The following is a 17,515-nucleotide window of genomic DNA, read 5'->3' as shown; positions in this document are numbered from 1 at the left end:
TCTCATATGCTCGTGAAATCTGGACAATGAATTAGAAAGACTGAAGAAGAATTGATGCCTTTGAATTGTGGTGTTGGCAAAGAATATGGAATATACCATGGACTTCCAGAAGAACTAACAAATATGTCTTGGAAGAAGTACAATCAGACTTCTCCTTAGAAGCAAGGATGGCGAGACTATGTCTCACATATTTTGGACATGTTGTCAGGAGGGATCAGTCCCTGGAGAAGGACATCATGCTTGGTAAAGCAGAGGGTCAGCAAAGAAGAGGAAGACCCTCAAAGAGATGGATTGACACAGTGGGTGCAACAATGGGTTCAAGCGTAACAATGATTGTGACGATGGCTCAGGACCGGGCAGTGTTTTGTTCTGTTGTACATGGGGTCGCCGTGAGTTGGAAACGACTTGAAGGCACCTCACAGCAATAACAACAGCAACAGCCTGTAACACACAGTGGCTGCAGAAATGGCCCAAACAGAGCAACAATTGTGAGGATGGTGCAGGAGCGGGCAGTGTTTCCTTCTGTCGAACGTCGGGTCGATATGAGTCGGAATCAACTCGATGGCACCTAACAACAACAACATCCTGCAAACAGTAGCCCAGGTGGCACTGTAGTTAAGTGCTCAGCTGCTAATCAGAAGGTCAGCAGTTCGAACCCACTAGTCGCTCTGCAGGAGAAATACTTGGCAACCTATTTACATAAAGATTTAAAAAAAAAAAGAAAAATCCAATTGCCGTGGAATCAATTCCAACACATAGCGACTCTCCAGGACAGAGTAGAACTGGTGCATAGTGTTTCCAAGACTGTAAATCTTTTTTTTTTAATCTTTTTATTGTACTTTAGATGAAGGTTTTACAGAACAAATAGTTTCTCATTAAACAGTACACATACTGTTTTATGACAATGGTTAACAACCCTACGACATGTCAACACTGTCCCTTCTCAACCTTGGGTTCCCTATTACCAGCTTTCCTGTCCCCTTCTGCCTTCTAGTCCTTGTCCCTGGACTGTTGTGCCCCATTAGTCTCGTTTTGTTTTATGGGCCTGTCTAATCTTTGGCTGAGGGGTGAACCTCAGGAGTGACTTCATTACTGAGCTAAAAGGGTGTCCAGGGGCCATACTCTCGGGGTTTCTCCAGTCTCTGTCAGGCCAGTAAGTCTAGTCTTTTTTTGTGAGTTAGAAATTTTTTCTACATTTTTCTCCAGCTCTGTCCAGAACCATCTGTTGTGATCCTGGTCAGAGCAGTCAGTGGTGGTAGCCGGGCACCATCTAGCTGTACTGGACTCTGTCTGGTGGAGGCCTTGGTAGCTGTGGTCCATTAGTCCTTTGAATTAATCTTTTCCTTGTATCCTGTTCTCTTCGTTCTCCCTTGCTCCCGAAGGGGTGAGACCAGTGGAGTATCTTAGATGGCTGCTCACAGGCTTTTAAGACCCCAGACGCTACTCACCAAGGTAGAATGTAGAACATTTTCTATATAAACTGTGTTATGCCAATTGAGCTAGATGTTCCCTGAGAAAGGCTGCAAATCTGTATGAAAGCAGACTGCCATGTCTTTCTCCCATGGAGCAGCTGGTGGCTTTGAGCTGTTGACCTTTCAGTTAGCATTCAAATGCTTAACCGGTGCACCACCATTGCAGCCTTGGAAATCCTGTAGGTCAGTTCTACTCTGTCCTGTAGGGTCGCTATGAGTTGGAATCAACTCAACAGCAATGGGTTTGGGTTTTTGGTTTCATCCTGTAAACACCAACTAAAGGGTATGAATGTACAGGAGAAGGGAGTATGAGCATATCTTTGAAACAGGAGCCACTTTGAAGTGAACTATTAAAGAGACCTCGTTTACTGGGGGAATCCAGGACCTCAGGTGCCAGACCAGTTCTTTCTCAGGTTATTTCCTCAGCAGCAAGGGTGCGCGCTGTCTTTCCCGTTCTTGAGTGGAAGAAATAGCTCGTGTGAACACGTGTCTTTTGTTACGACTTTTTGTCAACTTTTGGTCTCTTTAATTACTGAGATGTGTATCTAACAGAGTTAGGAAATACTGTCAAGTTCACGAGAACGGGTAGCACCCTGAGACTCCTGGCTTCAAATTTGGGCTCCAACACGGGTGAGTGTGGGATATCAGTCAAGTGTCTCCTCTCTCGGGCCCCGAGCTACCTTTTCTGTAACTGGGGCGGACCTCCTAGACTCTCAGAGTGTTGTGGCAAAGATGAAAGGAGACTGTGGGTGGAGAGCTGGCAAGGGATGGGCACACGAAACACACAGTAAATGCTGGTGCTCGTTGGTGGTGGTGATGGTGGTGGTGCCATGGAGCCAGCTCCAACTCATGGTGACCTTATGTACAACAGAAGGAAACAGTGCCTGGCCCTGTACCATCCTCACAATCGTTGTATATTTGAGCCAATTCTTTCAGCCACCGTGTCAGTCCGCCTCACTGAGGCTGTCCTTCCTCCAAGTCCGATTTGTTCGCTCTTCTGGCAGTCCATGGGATAGTCAGTATTTTTCTTCGCCAGCACCACAATTCAAATGTGTCAGTTCTCCTTTGATCTTATTTCATTGTCCAGCTTTCATATACATATGGAGGGATTGCATTTTGCCTTAGGGACGGCCGCCTTATTCTCAAAGTGACATCTTTGCTTTTGAGCACTTTAAAGAGGTCTTTTGCAGCAGATTTACCCAATGCTGTACATCCTTTGATTTCCTTTTTTTTAAAATAACTGTGCTTTAGATGAAGATTTACAGAGCACATTGGTTTCTCATTAGACAGTTAATACGCATATTGTTTTGTGACATTGGTTGCCAGCCCTTCGACGGGTCAATACTCCCCTTCTCAGCCTTGGGTTTTCCATTTCCGTTTGTCCAGCTTTCCTGTACGTCCTTTGATTTCTTGACTGCTGCTTCCACGGGCATTGATCGTGGACCCAAGTAAAATGAAATCCTTGACACAGAGCAGTTCTACCTGTAACTCCTGGGGTCGCCATGAGTCAGAATTGACTCAGGAACAGTGGGTTTGGTTTTTGGTTTTAATCTGTTTGCCCACTTTTTTTTTTTTTTTTTTTGGCTCGAGGACCCTTATAGATACAGATATAGATTGAATTGGGAGGGGTGGGAGCATGGAACAGGGGGCCAACATCAGCTGCTGGCTTCCTTAACGGGGCTCCTGGTGGCTTCGGTACTTACAGTGGATCTCTCCTCGGGGGTTATCATATCATGAGGTGGCTGGACTTCACGGGTCCCAGAGAAGCTGATTCACCACCACCCCCCCAGTCCCACTGGAGCAGGAAAGCGCCCTCTGAGGACCTTGGACTGTGACTCCCCAGCGTGGAGTCCCTGGGAGGGGTTCTGCCCTCCCCACTCCACCTGCAGGACGCTGCTCCTCGTCAGAGACCTGCAGCGTTTGGATGTGTGAAGGGGTGGGGTTCAGGGTGAGGGCCCTGAGGGACACCCAAGGGCAGCGATTTGGGGTCGAACTTCTCTGCTAGGCGTGTCCCCTAATCTGTCATGGGTCCCTTCATCTGTGACGGTTTGCAAACACAGCGCAGAAGACACCTCCCTTGAATAGTGAGTCCTCGGGTGGCGGAGAAGGTTTGCATTTGTCTACTAACCTAAAGGTGGCAGTTCGAACCCACTCAGTGGCACCACAGAGGAAAGACCTGGCAATCTGTTCCAGTAAAGGTCACAGTCAGGAAGACCCCGTGGGGCAGTTCGGCTCCGTCACACGGAGCCCCTTGGAGTTGAAATGGATTCAGCGGTTTTGTTTTTTTTCTTGAATAGTGAAATGGGGATAAACAAAAAACCAAGCCCATTGCTACTGAGTTGATGCCGACTCATACTGATCCTATAAGACAGAGTAGAACTGCCCCATAGGGTTTCTAAGGAGCAGCTGGTGGATTCGAACCGCCAACCTTCTGTTGGTTAGCAGCCAAGCTCTTAACCAGTGTGCCACCAGGGCTCTGAGATGGGGAGAGATGGCGACTTTAGATTTTAATACCTGGGGCAGGTTCCTGAGACAGTGCAGGGTGGGAAATGAGCGGGCGTCCTTAAGCGCACCGGAGCAGATCCCCACGTTGCCTGCTTGCGGCCCTCAGAGCTGGCCTTGCAGAGGCACTGCTGCTCTGATGGCTGTCTCACTTCCCGTGGTGTGCCGGACATTTGTCCTTGTTGTTGTTCTTAAGGCCACCGAGCCAGCCCCCCCGATTCATGGCGACCCCACACGCAATGGAACAAAACGCTGCCCCTTCTTGTACCATCCCTGTGATCGGCTGCGGATCAAACCTTTGTGATCCACGTGGTTCTCCTTGGCTAGTTTTCAGAAGGAGCAGATCACCAGGCCTTTCTTCCTAGTCTCACTCTTGGAGCTCTGATGAAGCCTGTCCAGCATCACTGGATCCCCTTAAGGTGACACAGGCCAGGTTTGAAAGGGGGGCCAGAATCTTTCCTTAGTTTCACTTTTTTTTGGAGGGGAGGTGAACAGCTGTGTGGCGATGTTCCCCAAATGCTGCTTTTCCTGTTGCCTGACTTCAGCAATTCCGTTCACTGGGTTCATCACCTTTTAACCTTTTGCCATGTTCTTCTCTCGCTGCTGGTTTTGTAACACAGCCGTCTGTTTTCTTACTACGAACCCATTTTCTTTGCACTCCAAACCTTGCTCCAAGCTGTTTTGTCTATTACGTGTTCAAGCTCTTACCATCAACTCTCACTAAGCGCCCCGTGCGACACCCGTCCACCCTCCCTGGGTCTCCCCGTACAATTTGGTAAATAATCAAAGGATCCACAGTGCGTGTTTGTAAACAAAGATACACAACTCTGACGTTTCAGGACCAACTCTGTGTCCATACCCTCGAAGTGCTCGAAACCAAACCAGTCTCTGTCGGGTCAGTTGCAGCTCACAGCAATGCCGTGTGTGCAGAGGAAAACTGTGCTCCACAGGCTTTTTATTGCTGTGACGTTTCAGAAGGAGATCACCAGGCCTTTCTTCGGACGCTCATCTGAGGGGGTTCAAATGACCAGCCTTTCTGTTAGTAGCTGTCATGGTTTGAATTATGTCCCCCCAAAAATGTGTGTATCAGTTTGGCTAGGCCATGATTCATGGCATTCTGTGATTTTCCTGTATGTTGTAAATCCTGCCTCTATGATGTTAATGAGGGAGGATGGGTGGCAGTTGTGTTAGTGAGGCAGGACTCAGGCTACAAGATTAGATTGTGTCCTGAGGCAGTCTCTTGAGATATAAAAAAGAGAGAAGTGAACAGAGAGACAGGAGGACCTCATACCACCAAGAAAGCAGTGCCAGGAGCAGAGTGTGTCCTTTGGACCGTGGTCCCTGCCTGGAGAAGCTCCTAGTCCGGGGGAACACTGATGAGAAGGCCGACAGACAGAGAAAGCCTTCCCCTGGAGCTGACACCCTGAATTTGGACTTTGAGCCTACTTTACGGTGAAGAAATAAACTTCTCTTTGTTAAAGCCCATCCACCTGTGGTATTTCTGTTGTAGCAGCACCAGATGACTAAGACAGTAGCCAAGTGCTTAACCATTTGCACCACCCAGGGACTCCATGAGGTGCTCAGATTAACCTAAATGTCTGCAGTGTTCGGGAAACTGAAACTGGCAATCTCACGTTTTTGTAAAAGAACCATATTTCTGCATCACAGCAGCTACTTCTTTCTACTTGTCTGGTGATTGGTTTGAATGCGCCGTCTTGTGTTGTCATAATACCGTTTCGTAAGTGGGCACGGTTCCTGGTGTTTTATGCAGCCTTCAATGGGGAGGAACGAGGGAGCACTTGGGAATCAAGGAGTCTCGGTGACCGCCCTGTCCTTCTCCCCTGTCTGCAGGTGTCCTTCTTTCTCTTCATCATCTTTGTGGTGTACACCATGCTGCCCTTCAACATGCGGGATGCCATCATCACCAGCGTCCTCACGTCCGCGTCGCACACTGTCGTGCTCAGCGTCTGCCTGTCTTCAACGCCGGGGACCCGGGAGCATCTCGTCTGGCAGGTGGGTGCCCCTTATGTCAGCCGCCATGACTTTGCTTCCTGTAGGGGCCGAGGGGGCGGCATGGTCCACTCACCTGGTCAGGCTGTGCTCTGCTGTACGGTACCTGGCAGCTGCTCACTTTCTGCTATCGGGGGGTGACTCTGGGTAACAGTAATGGTGCCCCGCTCCCCACCTCCTGAGAGGAATCAGCAGTGACTCATCATTTCGGTAGGTGGAAACAAACTTTAGCAGGAATGTGGGATAGGGCAACTCCATTCTGCTGATTGCTGAATGGTGCTATGGTTTTGATGGTTAAAAATCTGTCGTAATTATACATTGTAATTTAGTGCTCTTATTTTTAGAGTGAAGTAGTGTATGCAATTAAATTCATAATTCTCCACCATCTCTCCCTACTTTATATGCTAAACTCCCTCTTTACAGAGGACAGCAAGATTTCTCCATTTCTAAATCTTTTGGCACGTCCATGGGCATTAAAAAAAAAATAGTTCTTTAAAACGCTGTTGCAGCAAATTTAGCTCAACTAATAAATGCCATTCGAAAGAAGCCATTCTGTTTAATTAGTTAAAAGCATTTAAAAGCGATTTGATTTCCTGTCCTCTATGTCAGTAAACATCCCGGTCAGTGGTTTGGAGTTATTCCTAAGGATCTCTTTTTTTTTTACCCGTAAAACGTAGGCTGTATTTTTCTCTGCTGAAATAAACTGTAACACATGCAACCTTAGTATAAAAAGCAGGTGCTGTGAGGGACAGAACAGGACTTTACACGGGGTCAGCTGGCCCAGTGGGTCCGAGAGGCCCGGTGGGAGTCACTTGATATGGAACCAGATGTTTCCCCTTGGGTCTCTAGTCACCTCTCTTAGTTTGAAAGCTTTCTAGGGATCCCTTTCTCAGTGTTCGTCTCGGGATGCTCAGAACACAGCCTCCACTGGGAGTTGCTTGAAAGACCTGCACTCACTGAGCATCCTCGTCTTCCCTTGGCTGGTGCCGAGGCAACGCCTCTGAGCACACACGGTGACCTGAGTTTCTCCTCCTTCGTCTGGGGTTCACTCCAGGAAGTGAGGGCAGGCATTGCTCCTCGGGGTTCTCTTTGATGGAGCAGAGTACGCACACACCCGTGATCTGCAACGCCTGAGACACACAGAGACGCAGTGACTCATCAAATGAAAGAAGGAAGGCGGATGTTTGAATAAAAGAAAAATCCATTGTGCTGTGCCTGGGAAGACGGGAGAGAATGCCCCGGCTTCGTGCTTCCTTTTTCTGCGTTTTGGAGCCTCCCCTGAGGTTATTTATGGTGCGTTTCTCCTTTCTCCCATAAATTCCATGTTCCATTTTACCCTTGAGTTGGGCAGGAAAGCTCAACATGAGGGGGTGACCATACAGGTGAGGGCGGTGGGTAGGTTTCCGTGATTGACATGAGAGCATAATCTGCTCAGCTTGTTTATAGCATGAAGATAATGGGAGTGTGGGTAAAGAAAATAGCTTGCTCTCAAGTAAGGTGGCTTCTGGCCGTGATTCCTGAGAAATAACCCTTGGGGTCACTGGGGGTGCCTTGGTCTGGGACTCCAGGTCACACCTGAGGATTTGCGCTGGCAAGTGTGGGCTGGCCAGACCAGGAAGGACTCACCTGGGAGGCTGATATCACCTCGCCTCAGGAAGCATGATTCAGCCTCTCATGCAGGACTGGCCAATCACAGCCCGGAACACTGAGGCTCAGAGAGCTTCCTGGTTGGTGAAGGGAGGGTGGCAAGCCCTCTTTTAGACATAGAAGCTCTATACTGGAAACCTTCTCCAACCTCGCCCTTGTGTTTCTACCTTATGATGATCCTGGTGTGTATCTTTTTGCCATAATAAATCTGTCAACATAAGCACAGTACTTTCTGTGAGTTCTGAAGTCATTCCAGCAAATTATCACGCCAAGGGAGAAGTGAGGAGCAGAGCAGCAGGTGAGAGCGAGGGAACCCAGGGGAGGCCCCTAGCTTGCGGCTGGCATCCTGAAGGGGCAGTGGGAAAACCCCAAATTTGTGGCCAGCCAGTCAGAAGTTTGGGGTGTCGTATGGACTCCTGAGCTTGTGGCTGGCATCTGTTTGTCAGGCAGAAGGACAGTGTCCTTTCAACTTGTGACCTCTGACCTCGCTCAGGGTGCCTGGAGGCAGAGTGGGGGTGCCACAGTGGTGGCTGGTGTCAGAGATGATGGACAAGTGGTAGAGTGGGGATTTGATTAATCTTTGCATTTTGGGGACTGAATTTATGTTGATGCTTACCATGAAGGCTTTCACGTCCTCCTCATACGGACAGCCAGGACTTCAGATTTCCCGGCCCCCAGCTCCTTCACGGTCTTGGTTTACCTGGGAACACAACCCCTGAGCATTTTGTACGTCTCCCTTCTGTCCCTTCTTAAATAAATAATGCAGCTGCTGGTGTAGATGTAGTAAAAAAATTACCTGGAAAGTGAGGCTTATGATACCTGCCTGTAAGGATCAAATGGGTTTTTTTTTTAAAAAAAAAAGAATGAGTGCTTTGCAAAGACTCTGGCATATTCCTCCGGTTCTGTTCTGTGTTTCTTTTTGTTAGTTTTTTTAAAGCACTTCCTTTTTCTTGCATTTGTAGAAAAGTTTGGGGGAAAATGTGACTGTACATTTTTATTTACTTAATTTTCCAAACCAACAAAGAAAAAAGCTTCTTATCACTAGACAGTCATGGATGGAATAATTGTGGAATAGCACAGTAAATACAAGTTCTTCATTGTATAGCATTTCATTAGAATAACATTAAAAGGAACAGAGGAACATCCGGCCAGTCTGCTGTCCCTTCAGAAATAATTTCATGAAGATTTGAAGAGCTGGAAAAGGGAAAGTTTGCTGACAAATATAAAGTGGACAGTTTGTAGGTGAAGAGCAGAGGAAGGAAGAAGAGAGCCTGAAGTATCTCTGGCCACTGCTGGAAATAGAACCTAAAACAGCCCTGGCTTGCGATGCAGGAACAGCACCCGTAGAATTCCTTTGGTCTGCGGTACACGTAAATTACCACGCTCCAGGTTAGGGGCTTGTGTGGCTGCGGTGGAACTGTGTGCAGCAGAGCTATTTGAAATAAAGGTTATTGGTCTGATATATAGAAAGAGGCTTCCCGTAGCGAAGATCAGTATCACCCTGTCTTCTGAAACATCAAAGAAATATCACATTTCATTTAGCATGGACCCATATTAGGGATTTTTCTTTCATTTTATTTCTTTAAAAATCGGCAGTCCATTGCAGTGCGTACCGCTTGTCTGGTAACCCAAATACCGACTCAGTGGAAAACCTCCTCCCCTTCCTTGGGTGGTTTTCGTTCCCAGGAATTCCATTTTACCAGCATTTGCCTCAGAGTTCATTCTCAGGCGATGATCCATAGTCTAGTTGCGGAAAGTTTCTTAGTAACTGAAAATGACAGATGGCATTTTCTAGTACATTTTCAACATTTTATTGGAATACTATACCTATTACATTTTTAACGCTTATTTTGAGACAATCACGTGCCTATCAAAAAATCGCAAATACAATACTGAGAATTATTTTTTCCTAAACTATTTAAGGGTAGGTTGTCAGTCTGATGCCCGTCACCCCCAGATGCTCTAACCATTCTGCTACGTAACCATGATTCTTCTTGTTGTCAGTTGCCATTGAGTCGGCTCTGACTCATGGCAACCCCATATACAAGGGGATCAGACCATAGGGTTTTCATTGGCTGATATTTGGAAGTAGATCACCAGGCCTTTCTTCCTAGTCTGTCTTAGTCTGGGAGCTCTGCTGAAACCTGCTCAGCATCATAGCAACGTGCAAGCCTCCACTGATAGACGGGTGGTGGCTGCTCATGAGGTGCATCAGCCGGGAATCGAACCTGGGTCTCCCGCACGGAAGGCGAGAATTCTGCCACTGAACGATCAGTGTCCCCAAAGGGAAACCAGAGTCAGGAAAACAAGCTGAAACCTCCCACCTCACGCTGTGGAGGCTGCCTCCTGCTTGGGCCCTGGGGAAGGGACGGTTATGCAGCAGTGAGCTGAGATTTGCAAGCGGGTCGGGAATCGTGCCTCCAGCCCAGGCAGGGGCCTGTGGATGCGAACCCTCGTCCAGCCTGAAGCCTCTGCACACAGGAAAATGCTTATTTCATTTCAAACATACATCTTGCCTTTTCTTTCCTTTCTCTTTACTTTTATAGGTCACTGTCACTGTAGGCATGAAACTGAACCAAGCTCAAGGAATTTTTCAAATGTTCCAGTTTATATCATGATTGCATTTTGTACCTGAAGCATACTTGTTCTTCTTACGTTTTTACTTCCGTGGTATTTATTGCTCGTTCTGAATTTTCATTTTGTATATCTTTGATTTTCCCTTGAGAGAGGGGGGAATTTGAATGTAGATTTACTTGGGCAAGCCAGCTATATGAGAATTCACATTTATTAAGGAAGATAAGCTAAGGCATGCTCATTGGTTTTCTAACAGGATTACTCATATTTTAGGGACATTTTAAAGGATCCCTTTACATGATAGATTCTTTAATATATTTAAATTCTGATACAATTTGAAAGATTCTGCACGTGCCTATAATAGACGGTAGAGTCTGTCCTCCATGGCAAGCGTGTTATCAATAGTAATGAGGGTTTGTTGCATAACTGGTTCTTTTTAGGGCTAATTCAGGAAGTGTGTATTGGAGTCTGGAATTAAATTACATCGAGGATCTAATCTGAGAAGCTCAGAGGAAAAGCTGCAGGCTGCCAGCTGGCCTGCTCTGGCTGTGGGAGAGACTAATGGGGAGGAATCGGGATCTGCTCGCCTACGCCTCTGTCTTTGGAGAAGCCCAGGATATTAATTGTTTCCACAAGGAAGGAGCAGGAGACAGTGCCCTGTCCAGTCTCCGCAGCACCGAGCTCTGAACTGATGATAATGCATATCCTATTTCAGCAAGTTGGTGTTTACCTGTGCGGAAGGCATGATAATTTGGGAGGAGTAGGGGTAAGGAAGGAAAAGAGGTAAAAATAGAAAATGCCTGAAGTAACTAAATTCGACAGCAAATGGAAATGCATTTCACAGTCCTTCTCTCCTTTCTCCTCCTTCTCCCCCCACCCCAACTCAACATATATACTTCCTCCTCCTCTAAATGACAGGAGCGTTGCACCCTCATTCTACCAGAGAGAGTTTGGTAGGGAGGTGGTGGTTCAGTGGTAGAAGTCTTGCCTTCCATGCCGGAGACCCGGGTTCGATCCCCAGCCAAGGCACCTCATGTGTAGCCCCCACCTGTCCATCAGTGGAGGCTTGCTTGCTGCTTGATGCTGAACAGGTTTCAGCAGAGCTTCCAGACAAAGACAGACTAGGAAGAAAGGCCTGGCGATCTACTTTTCTGGAAATCAGCTGATGAAAACCCTATGGATCACAACAGCCTGATCCACAACCGATTATGGGATGGCACAGGACCAGGCCCCGTTTCCTTCTGTTGTGCCTGGGGTCACCATGAGTTGGGGAATGACTTGAGGGCAGCCAACCACAACACACACACACACACACACACACACACACACACGTACACATATACACACACACAGGCATACAGGCATACACGCATACACACATACACACATATACACAGGCATACACGTGCACACACATACACACGTACACACGTATACAGATACACATACACACACGTACACATGTACACATATACATGCATATACACACATATACGTATACACACACGTATATATACACATACACATACACACATACACGTATGCATACACACACATACACATATATGCAACACAAGGCATCAGATCACTTTAGACATACTCTGGCTTCTTCTAGAATAAACATACAAGAATGTTTGAGTCACAGAAATACCACACTGGTAGTCAACAATTTGGCTGCCGTGGTGGTTTATTCTCCAGCAGTTGTGGGGCTGCTGTGGGGAGGGGATTAAGGAACGGAGGAAAAGGAAAAGGGAAGCCCTATGAACACCGTGCATTTTGCCTTGGAGATTTGATCAAAGGGGTATGAAAAAGGAGATTTCTTTAAAAATGGAAAGTGAGGGTCGCCCATCAGCTTTATTTAGCCTCTTCTTGATTCTGTCTTCAAACCCTGCGCCCTTTGTTCATCCAAAGGAATGTGTCCGTGTCAAGTAAGACATTTTATTATAAATTGATGAAATGTTGGCTGATGTGCTGATAGTTGATTTTCCCCATACTTTCTCGATGCATGCATCTTTGTTCAGTTATGTACAAATACTGGAGGCTCTGTCCTTTCAAATATTTATTTTTGAGGGAGGTATTGAGTTCCTAGGAACCCTAGGTGGTACAAATGGTTTGCGCTCAACTGCTAACCTAAAGCAGAGCCATGGAAGAAAGACCTGGCAATCTGCTTCCACAAAGATTGCAGCCAAGAAAACCCGGGGAGGGCAGTTCACTCTGTCACATATGGGGTCACCAGGAGTCAGCATAGACTCAGTGGCAATGGGCCTGGTTTGATTTTATTTAATTTGCGTAAGATACTGCCTCTCAGCATGTATGAAGCCATCAGCAATTGCTCTTGAAAACACATGGAAGACGGTCAGGAGTCAGTTCAGGTGGGGACTCACTGGTGATGGCTCCGTCCTCCAAGGAGCTCCCAGGACAGAATGGTGGCTGTGCTCAGTTATGAGAGCCCGAGGCCGGCCATGTATCTGCAGCTTGACTTGAGCAGTGACCTTGCTCTGGGTCTGTGGGTACTCTCTTTAAAGAGAAGAGAGAGACCTGGAGAGTCGGCCCAGATGCTGGAGGGCACACCTGAGACAGGTGAGACCTTCCAGTGAGACAGGGCTGGGCGGACCTTCTCTTCTGTGGAATGGGCATAATCACAATGGCTGCTTCCAAAAGCAGCAGGGAGGATTAGGTGAGACGATAAACGAGAAGGACTTCATTGGGCCAGGCGCATAGTTAGACAACATCAGCTATTCATGTTACTAACTGCTGGGTGATAGACCCGACCCCCCTCGCAGGTCTGCAGAGAGTAACACCCGGGCAGGCAGGCTGGAACATGGGGAGGGACATGCATTTCCTCTGTCCTGGCAGTAGCGAGCACAGCACTCCTTAGCTGAGAACAGTGAGCCCCAGTCTCGCTCTGCTGGGAGATCCTGCGTGCCGGGCTCCAGGTCTTCCATTTCTGTGAGTCTTCTTGGCAGTGCATGAACGTCTTGACACGCAGAGGGTGGGACGGTGGGCACAGCAGGTCTGGTGACTCCGGGCAGACCTGGGCTCGATTCTGCTGCTCCCACGTTGTAGCTGCATATGGTGGGCATGGAGAGGGACCGCCAGACCCCATCGAGGGAAGATTTAACGCCCACTGGTTGGGGCCGTTGTCAGCAGCCAGCTGTCTTCTCCTTCAAGGATGGCCTCAGCTGCAGAGAGCTCCGGGCCCAAGGTCATGCCCTTTTGAGGGGGGTGGCCCACATACTTGACAGATCAAAATGAGGGATAAATCCCAGCCGTTTGGGCCCAACACAGGTCAACTCCGATGGGCTGTTTCGCTCCAGAGCTTCCCGTGGGTTCCGCTGAGGCTGGCAGGCACACATGGCAGCTGGACTTCATCATCTGCCAGTCCTGCCTCCTCCTCTCCCTTCCATGGGCGACCATCCCAAGGACAGTCCCTAATTAACACTGGACTCTTTCTGAATGTGCTGCCCGGAGAACCCCAACTGTAGCCCCTCATGGACTTGGCCTAATTCTTTCTCCTGCTAGGTTTTCTCATCTGTAAAATGGCAGCAGCCTCTTCCAGATCCGCAGATGGTCGCTGGCCGTGGTGCTGATTTCAGGAGCTGGTGTGTGTGAAGATCCTGTTATCCAGCTAGGCTGGTACTTAGGGTTAGCCCTCAATGAGTAGTAGGTAGCAGCAGTGAAGTATTTCACTAAGCTTAAATGATTGTGTGAGAACTCAGAGAAATGGAACATACAAATACTTAGGAGAATATGGTAATAATCAAAGTCCAGAGGACCTTATGGAATTGAGTAGGGCAAGAGATGGATTCAAACCCATTGCCGTTGAGTCAATTCCGACTCATGGCGGCCCTATTGGACAGAGTAGAAACTGTAAAAATCCACAGGTCCTGTGTCAGTTTCCTAGGGCTGGGTAACAAAGTACTACAAAGTGGGTGGCTTCTGAGAACATAGGCATATTGTCCCCCAGTTCTGGAGGCTAGAATCAGGACAATGGCTCGTCAATTCCTGCTGCAGCTCTGATGGAGAATCTGCTCCGTGCCTCTCTCCTGTCTTCTGTTGATGGCTGGCAACCCTTGGCGTTCATAGACTTGCAGATGCGCCCCTCCAGTCTCTGCCTGCACCTTCACGTGTAATCTTCCCTCTGTCCCTCTGTCTGTCTTCTCTTTTTATAATGACACCCACCATATTGGATGAGGACCCATTCTATTCCAACGTAACATCTTTAAAGGCCTCATTTCCAAACAAGGTCAAACTCACAGGTTCCAGGGGTTATGACTTGGACATATCTTTTTAGGGGGCACAGTTCAGAACAGGTCTCAAGTCCTCATCTGATAGCTTCAAGGACTTTGCTGTGGTGTGCCCCACCCCAGCTCAAGGCACTGAGTGTTATCCTGCCGAGGCGCTAGACGCCCATTCTCCACTGATGAGGGGAGACAGGAGGTTTTGCTCAGACCTCAGGATCTGAGCTGTGGTAGGTTATTGGAACACCTGGCTTTGGAAACCCTTGAGACATAGCTGTCAAAATCCACCCCTTGGCGGATGTGAGAGGAGGAAACCTTAAAACCAAAAACCCATTGCCGTTGAGTCGATTGCGACTCATGGCGACCAGATGTGTTACAGAGTAGAACTGCTCCGTAGGGTTTTCCTGGCTGTAATCTTTATGGAAGCAGATCACCAGGCCTTTCTTCCACAGCACTGCTGGGTTGGGTTCTGACAACCTTCAGGTAGGTAGTGGGGTGCAAACTGTTTGCACCACGAGCATCGGTATTTATTGGGTCCCTACCAGCTTGGACTCCATGCTTGTCCCCTCCTGAGTGTTCTGAGCCCTGGAGAAGCCCGCTCGTGCTCCCTGGCCATCCTTGGCGGGCGCTCTTTTCCCCCATCCTGCCACTGCCGGGGTACCTGGATAGGATAAATCTAACCATCCTGCATCTCAGTTTTGGGATCATGAAGACATGCGCCTATGCTGTGCTGTCCCCTTTAGTCTCTCCCAGTAGCCCAGCTGAGATACCAACACCACAGCTGGACTGTCTCTGCTCTCTCCCTGCTTGGGCTGCTGTGAACCACACAGATATTCTCCAAGACCAGGGAGTTCTGCGCGTTCCTTCTCCTGCCTAGCCAGGCAGCACTGAGCTCAGTGGTACAAACCCTACGAAGGTGTCTCTTTGGGAGATGTTTACAGTATCCCATAGGAAAAGAAAGCCAAACAGAAGAATCAGAGTGAGGAAGCATGTGGGAATTTCACCCTTGTGTAAACAGAAGTGTCGTCCACGGGCAAGCAGAAAGTTCCTGCCGGGTAATTGCAGGTGGGCAGGGCACTAAATATCGCCCTTGTTGCTTTGCCCTATTTTTAAAAATAGGTGATAGGCTCGCATTTTCAACAGTAGCAACAATAAAAGAAGAAGGAAGGAAAGAAGATTTCACCAGGTTTTCAGGGAATGTGCTTCGTCCAGCCCCTCGTGAATTCTCCCATTGCTCGTATTTGTTCCATTTTCATTTGATTCTCTTAGGTTTGCACATCATTGGCACGCGGATCTGCCCTTTTTAATTTTTAAAACCTCTTTTCCCAGTTGCTTTAGCGGGTACTTCTAGAAAAAAATGAACAGAAGGGTGGTGGTCGTAGACAACCTTGCCTAGTTTTGGGGGCATTTTTTGTTGGTTGGTTTTTGTGGGACGGGTGGTTCCCGTGTAAGCATTATGCTGGCTTTTAGATTAAGTTTTAAATAGTTTTTAATATGAAATAACAATCCGTTCCTATTTAGAGGGGATTTGTTTTGTTTTTAAGAGTGGACCTTGAATTGTATCAGAAATCTTTTCTGGCACCCAGATAAGATTGTACGATTTCTCTCTCCTTTTGTGATATTGAACCATTCTTGGATTTCCAGAGTAAACCAAAAATAGGTGTTTTTATTTCATTGTTTTCTTTATTTATTCTTTTGGGTGTCCTCGGGTTTATTTTGTTTTGTATTTTATGTTAGCTGCTTCATCTGTTCATTTTTTGTCTTGTTTATTAACATAAAAACTGAAGGCTGTAAATTTTCCTCTGAAACCTTCTTAAGCCCTAGCCCTTGTATGTGTTCATTACCAGTATTTTGTAGATATTTTTAGTTTGAAATTGTTTTTTGACAAAAGAGAAACTTTTGTTGTTTTTTTATGGTTTTCAAGTGACAGGATTTTTCTTTCCTGGTTTTATGATTAATTTTAGTTCAATTGCATAATATTAGAGAATTGTCTCTGTTCTTCCTACTTTGTATAGTTTGTTGAGGTCATTGTTTGGTAATCAAAGGCTGGTGTTATCAGTTGCCTTCGAGTCGATGCTGACTCATAGCAACCCTATATGATAGAGTAGAGCTGCCCCATAGGGTTTGCTAGGTTGAAATATTTACGGGAGCAGATCACCAGGTCTTTTCTCCTGGGGAGCCGCTGGTGGGTTCGAACTACCGACTTTTTATTAGGAGCTGAGCGCTTAACCATTGGGCCACCAGGGCTTCTCTAATCTAAGGCTAGCTGAGATTTTTTCCTTGCAACAGACTTAATCTTTCTGCCTGGTTACCCATGGACTCCTTTATTTTTGAAGTTCAGTAATTTTACTGGGATTTTATTTTTTGACTAATACTTTGGCTTAACTTTTTCCAGAGTGCCCTTTTAATATGAAGTCGATTCTAGAGCTGCCAGCGCTGACATTATCACTGTTAGCCTAGCCCTCATGGCACACTTTGTTGTTGCTGGCCGCCGTGAGGTCAACCTCTGACTCATGGGAATCCCACACACAATGGAACACAACACTGCCCAGTCCTGCGCCGTCCCCACGACCGGCTGCAGATCAGCCTGTTGTGATCCATAGGGTTTTCTTTGGCTGATGTTTGGAAGTAAATCATCAAGCCTTTCTTCCTAGTCCGTCTTAGTCTGGAAGCTCCTCTGAAACCTGTTCAGCATCTTAGCAAAACTCAAGCTTCCATGGACAGATGGGTGCATTGGCTGGGAATCGAGCCCAGGTCTCCCACACGAAGGTGAACGTTCTACCACTGATCCACCACTGCTTGTTACTTACTGCACACTCGGTGTGGGCAGATCACTGCACTAAGTGACAATCAGGTGGTTTGGTTTCTCAGCATCTGCTGGAGATGCCAACTCTGAGACCTTCCGTGCCGCAGAGGTGGACGCTTCCTGCAGACAGGCCTGTCCGGCGCTGTTCCCCAAGCCCAGCCTCCTGAACAAGCTGGGTCCGGTGGGCTCTGTGCAGCACGCCTGGGTTTGCAGAGCGGGAGCTTGGCCTCTCCACCTTGGGTGTGCCCTCTCCACCTTGGGTG

The 17,515-nt window shown here is 47.6% G+C and overlaps 1 protein-coding gene across 1 annotated transcript in view; it reads left to right on the top strand.

Moving 5' to 3' along the window:
* ADCY2 (adenylate cyclase 2) overlaps positions 1-17,515 on the top strand; it is a 458,110-nt gene that overhangs the window by 109,380 nt on the left and 331,215 nt on the right. The window contains exon 2 of the mRNA XM_004380271.1: positions 5,826-5,987. Within this exon, the coding sequence (XP_004380328.1) occupies positions 5,826-5,987 (162 nt within the window). The remainder of the gene's footprint in view (positions 1-5,825; positions 5,988-17,515) is intronic.

This window comes from Trichechus manatus, unplaced genomic scaffold (assembly GCF_000243295.1).
Source record: "Trichechus manatus latirostris isolate Lorelei unplaced genomic scaffold, TriManLat1.0 scaffold00072, whole genome shotgun sequence".
In the NCBI taxonomy this organism is placed as follows: Eukaryota; Metazoa; Chordata; class Mammalia; order Sirenia; family Trichechidae; genus Trichechus; species Trichechus manatus.
This window is presented reverse-complemented; position numbering and strand designations above follow the sequence as displayed.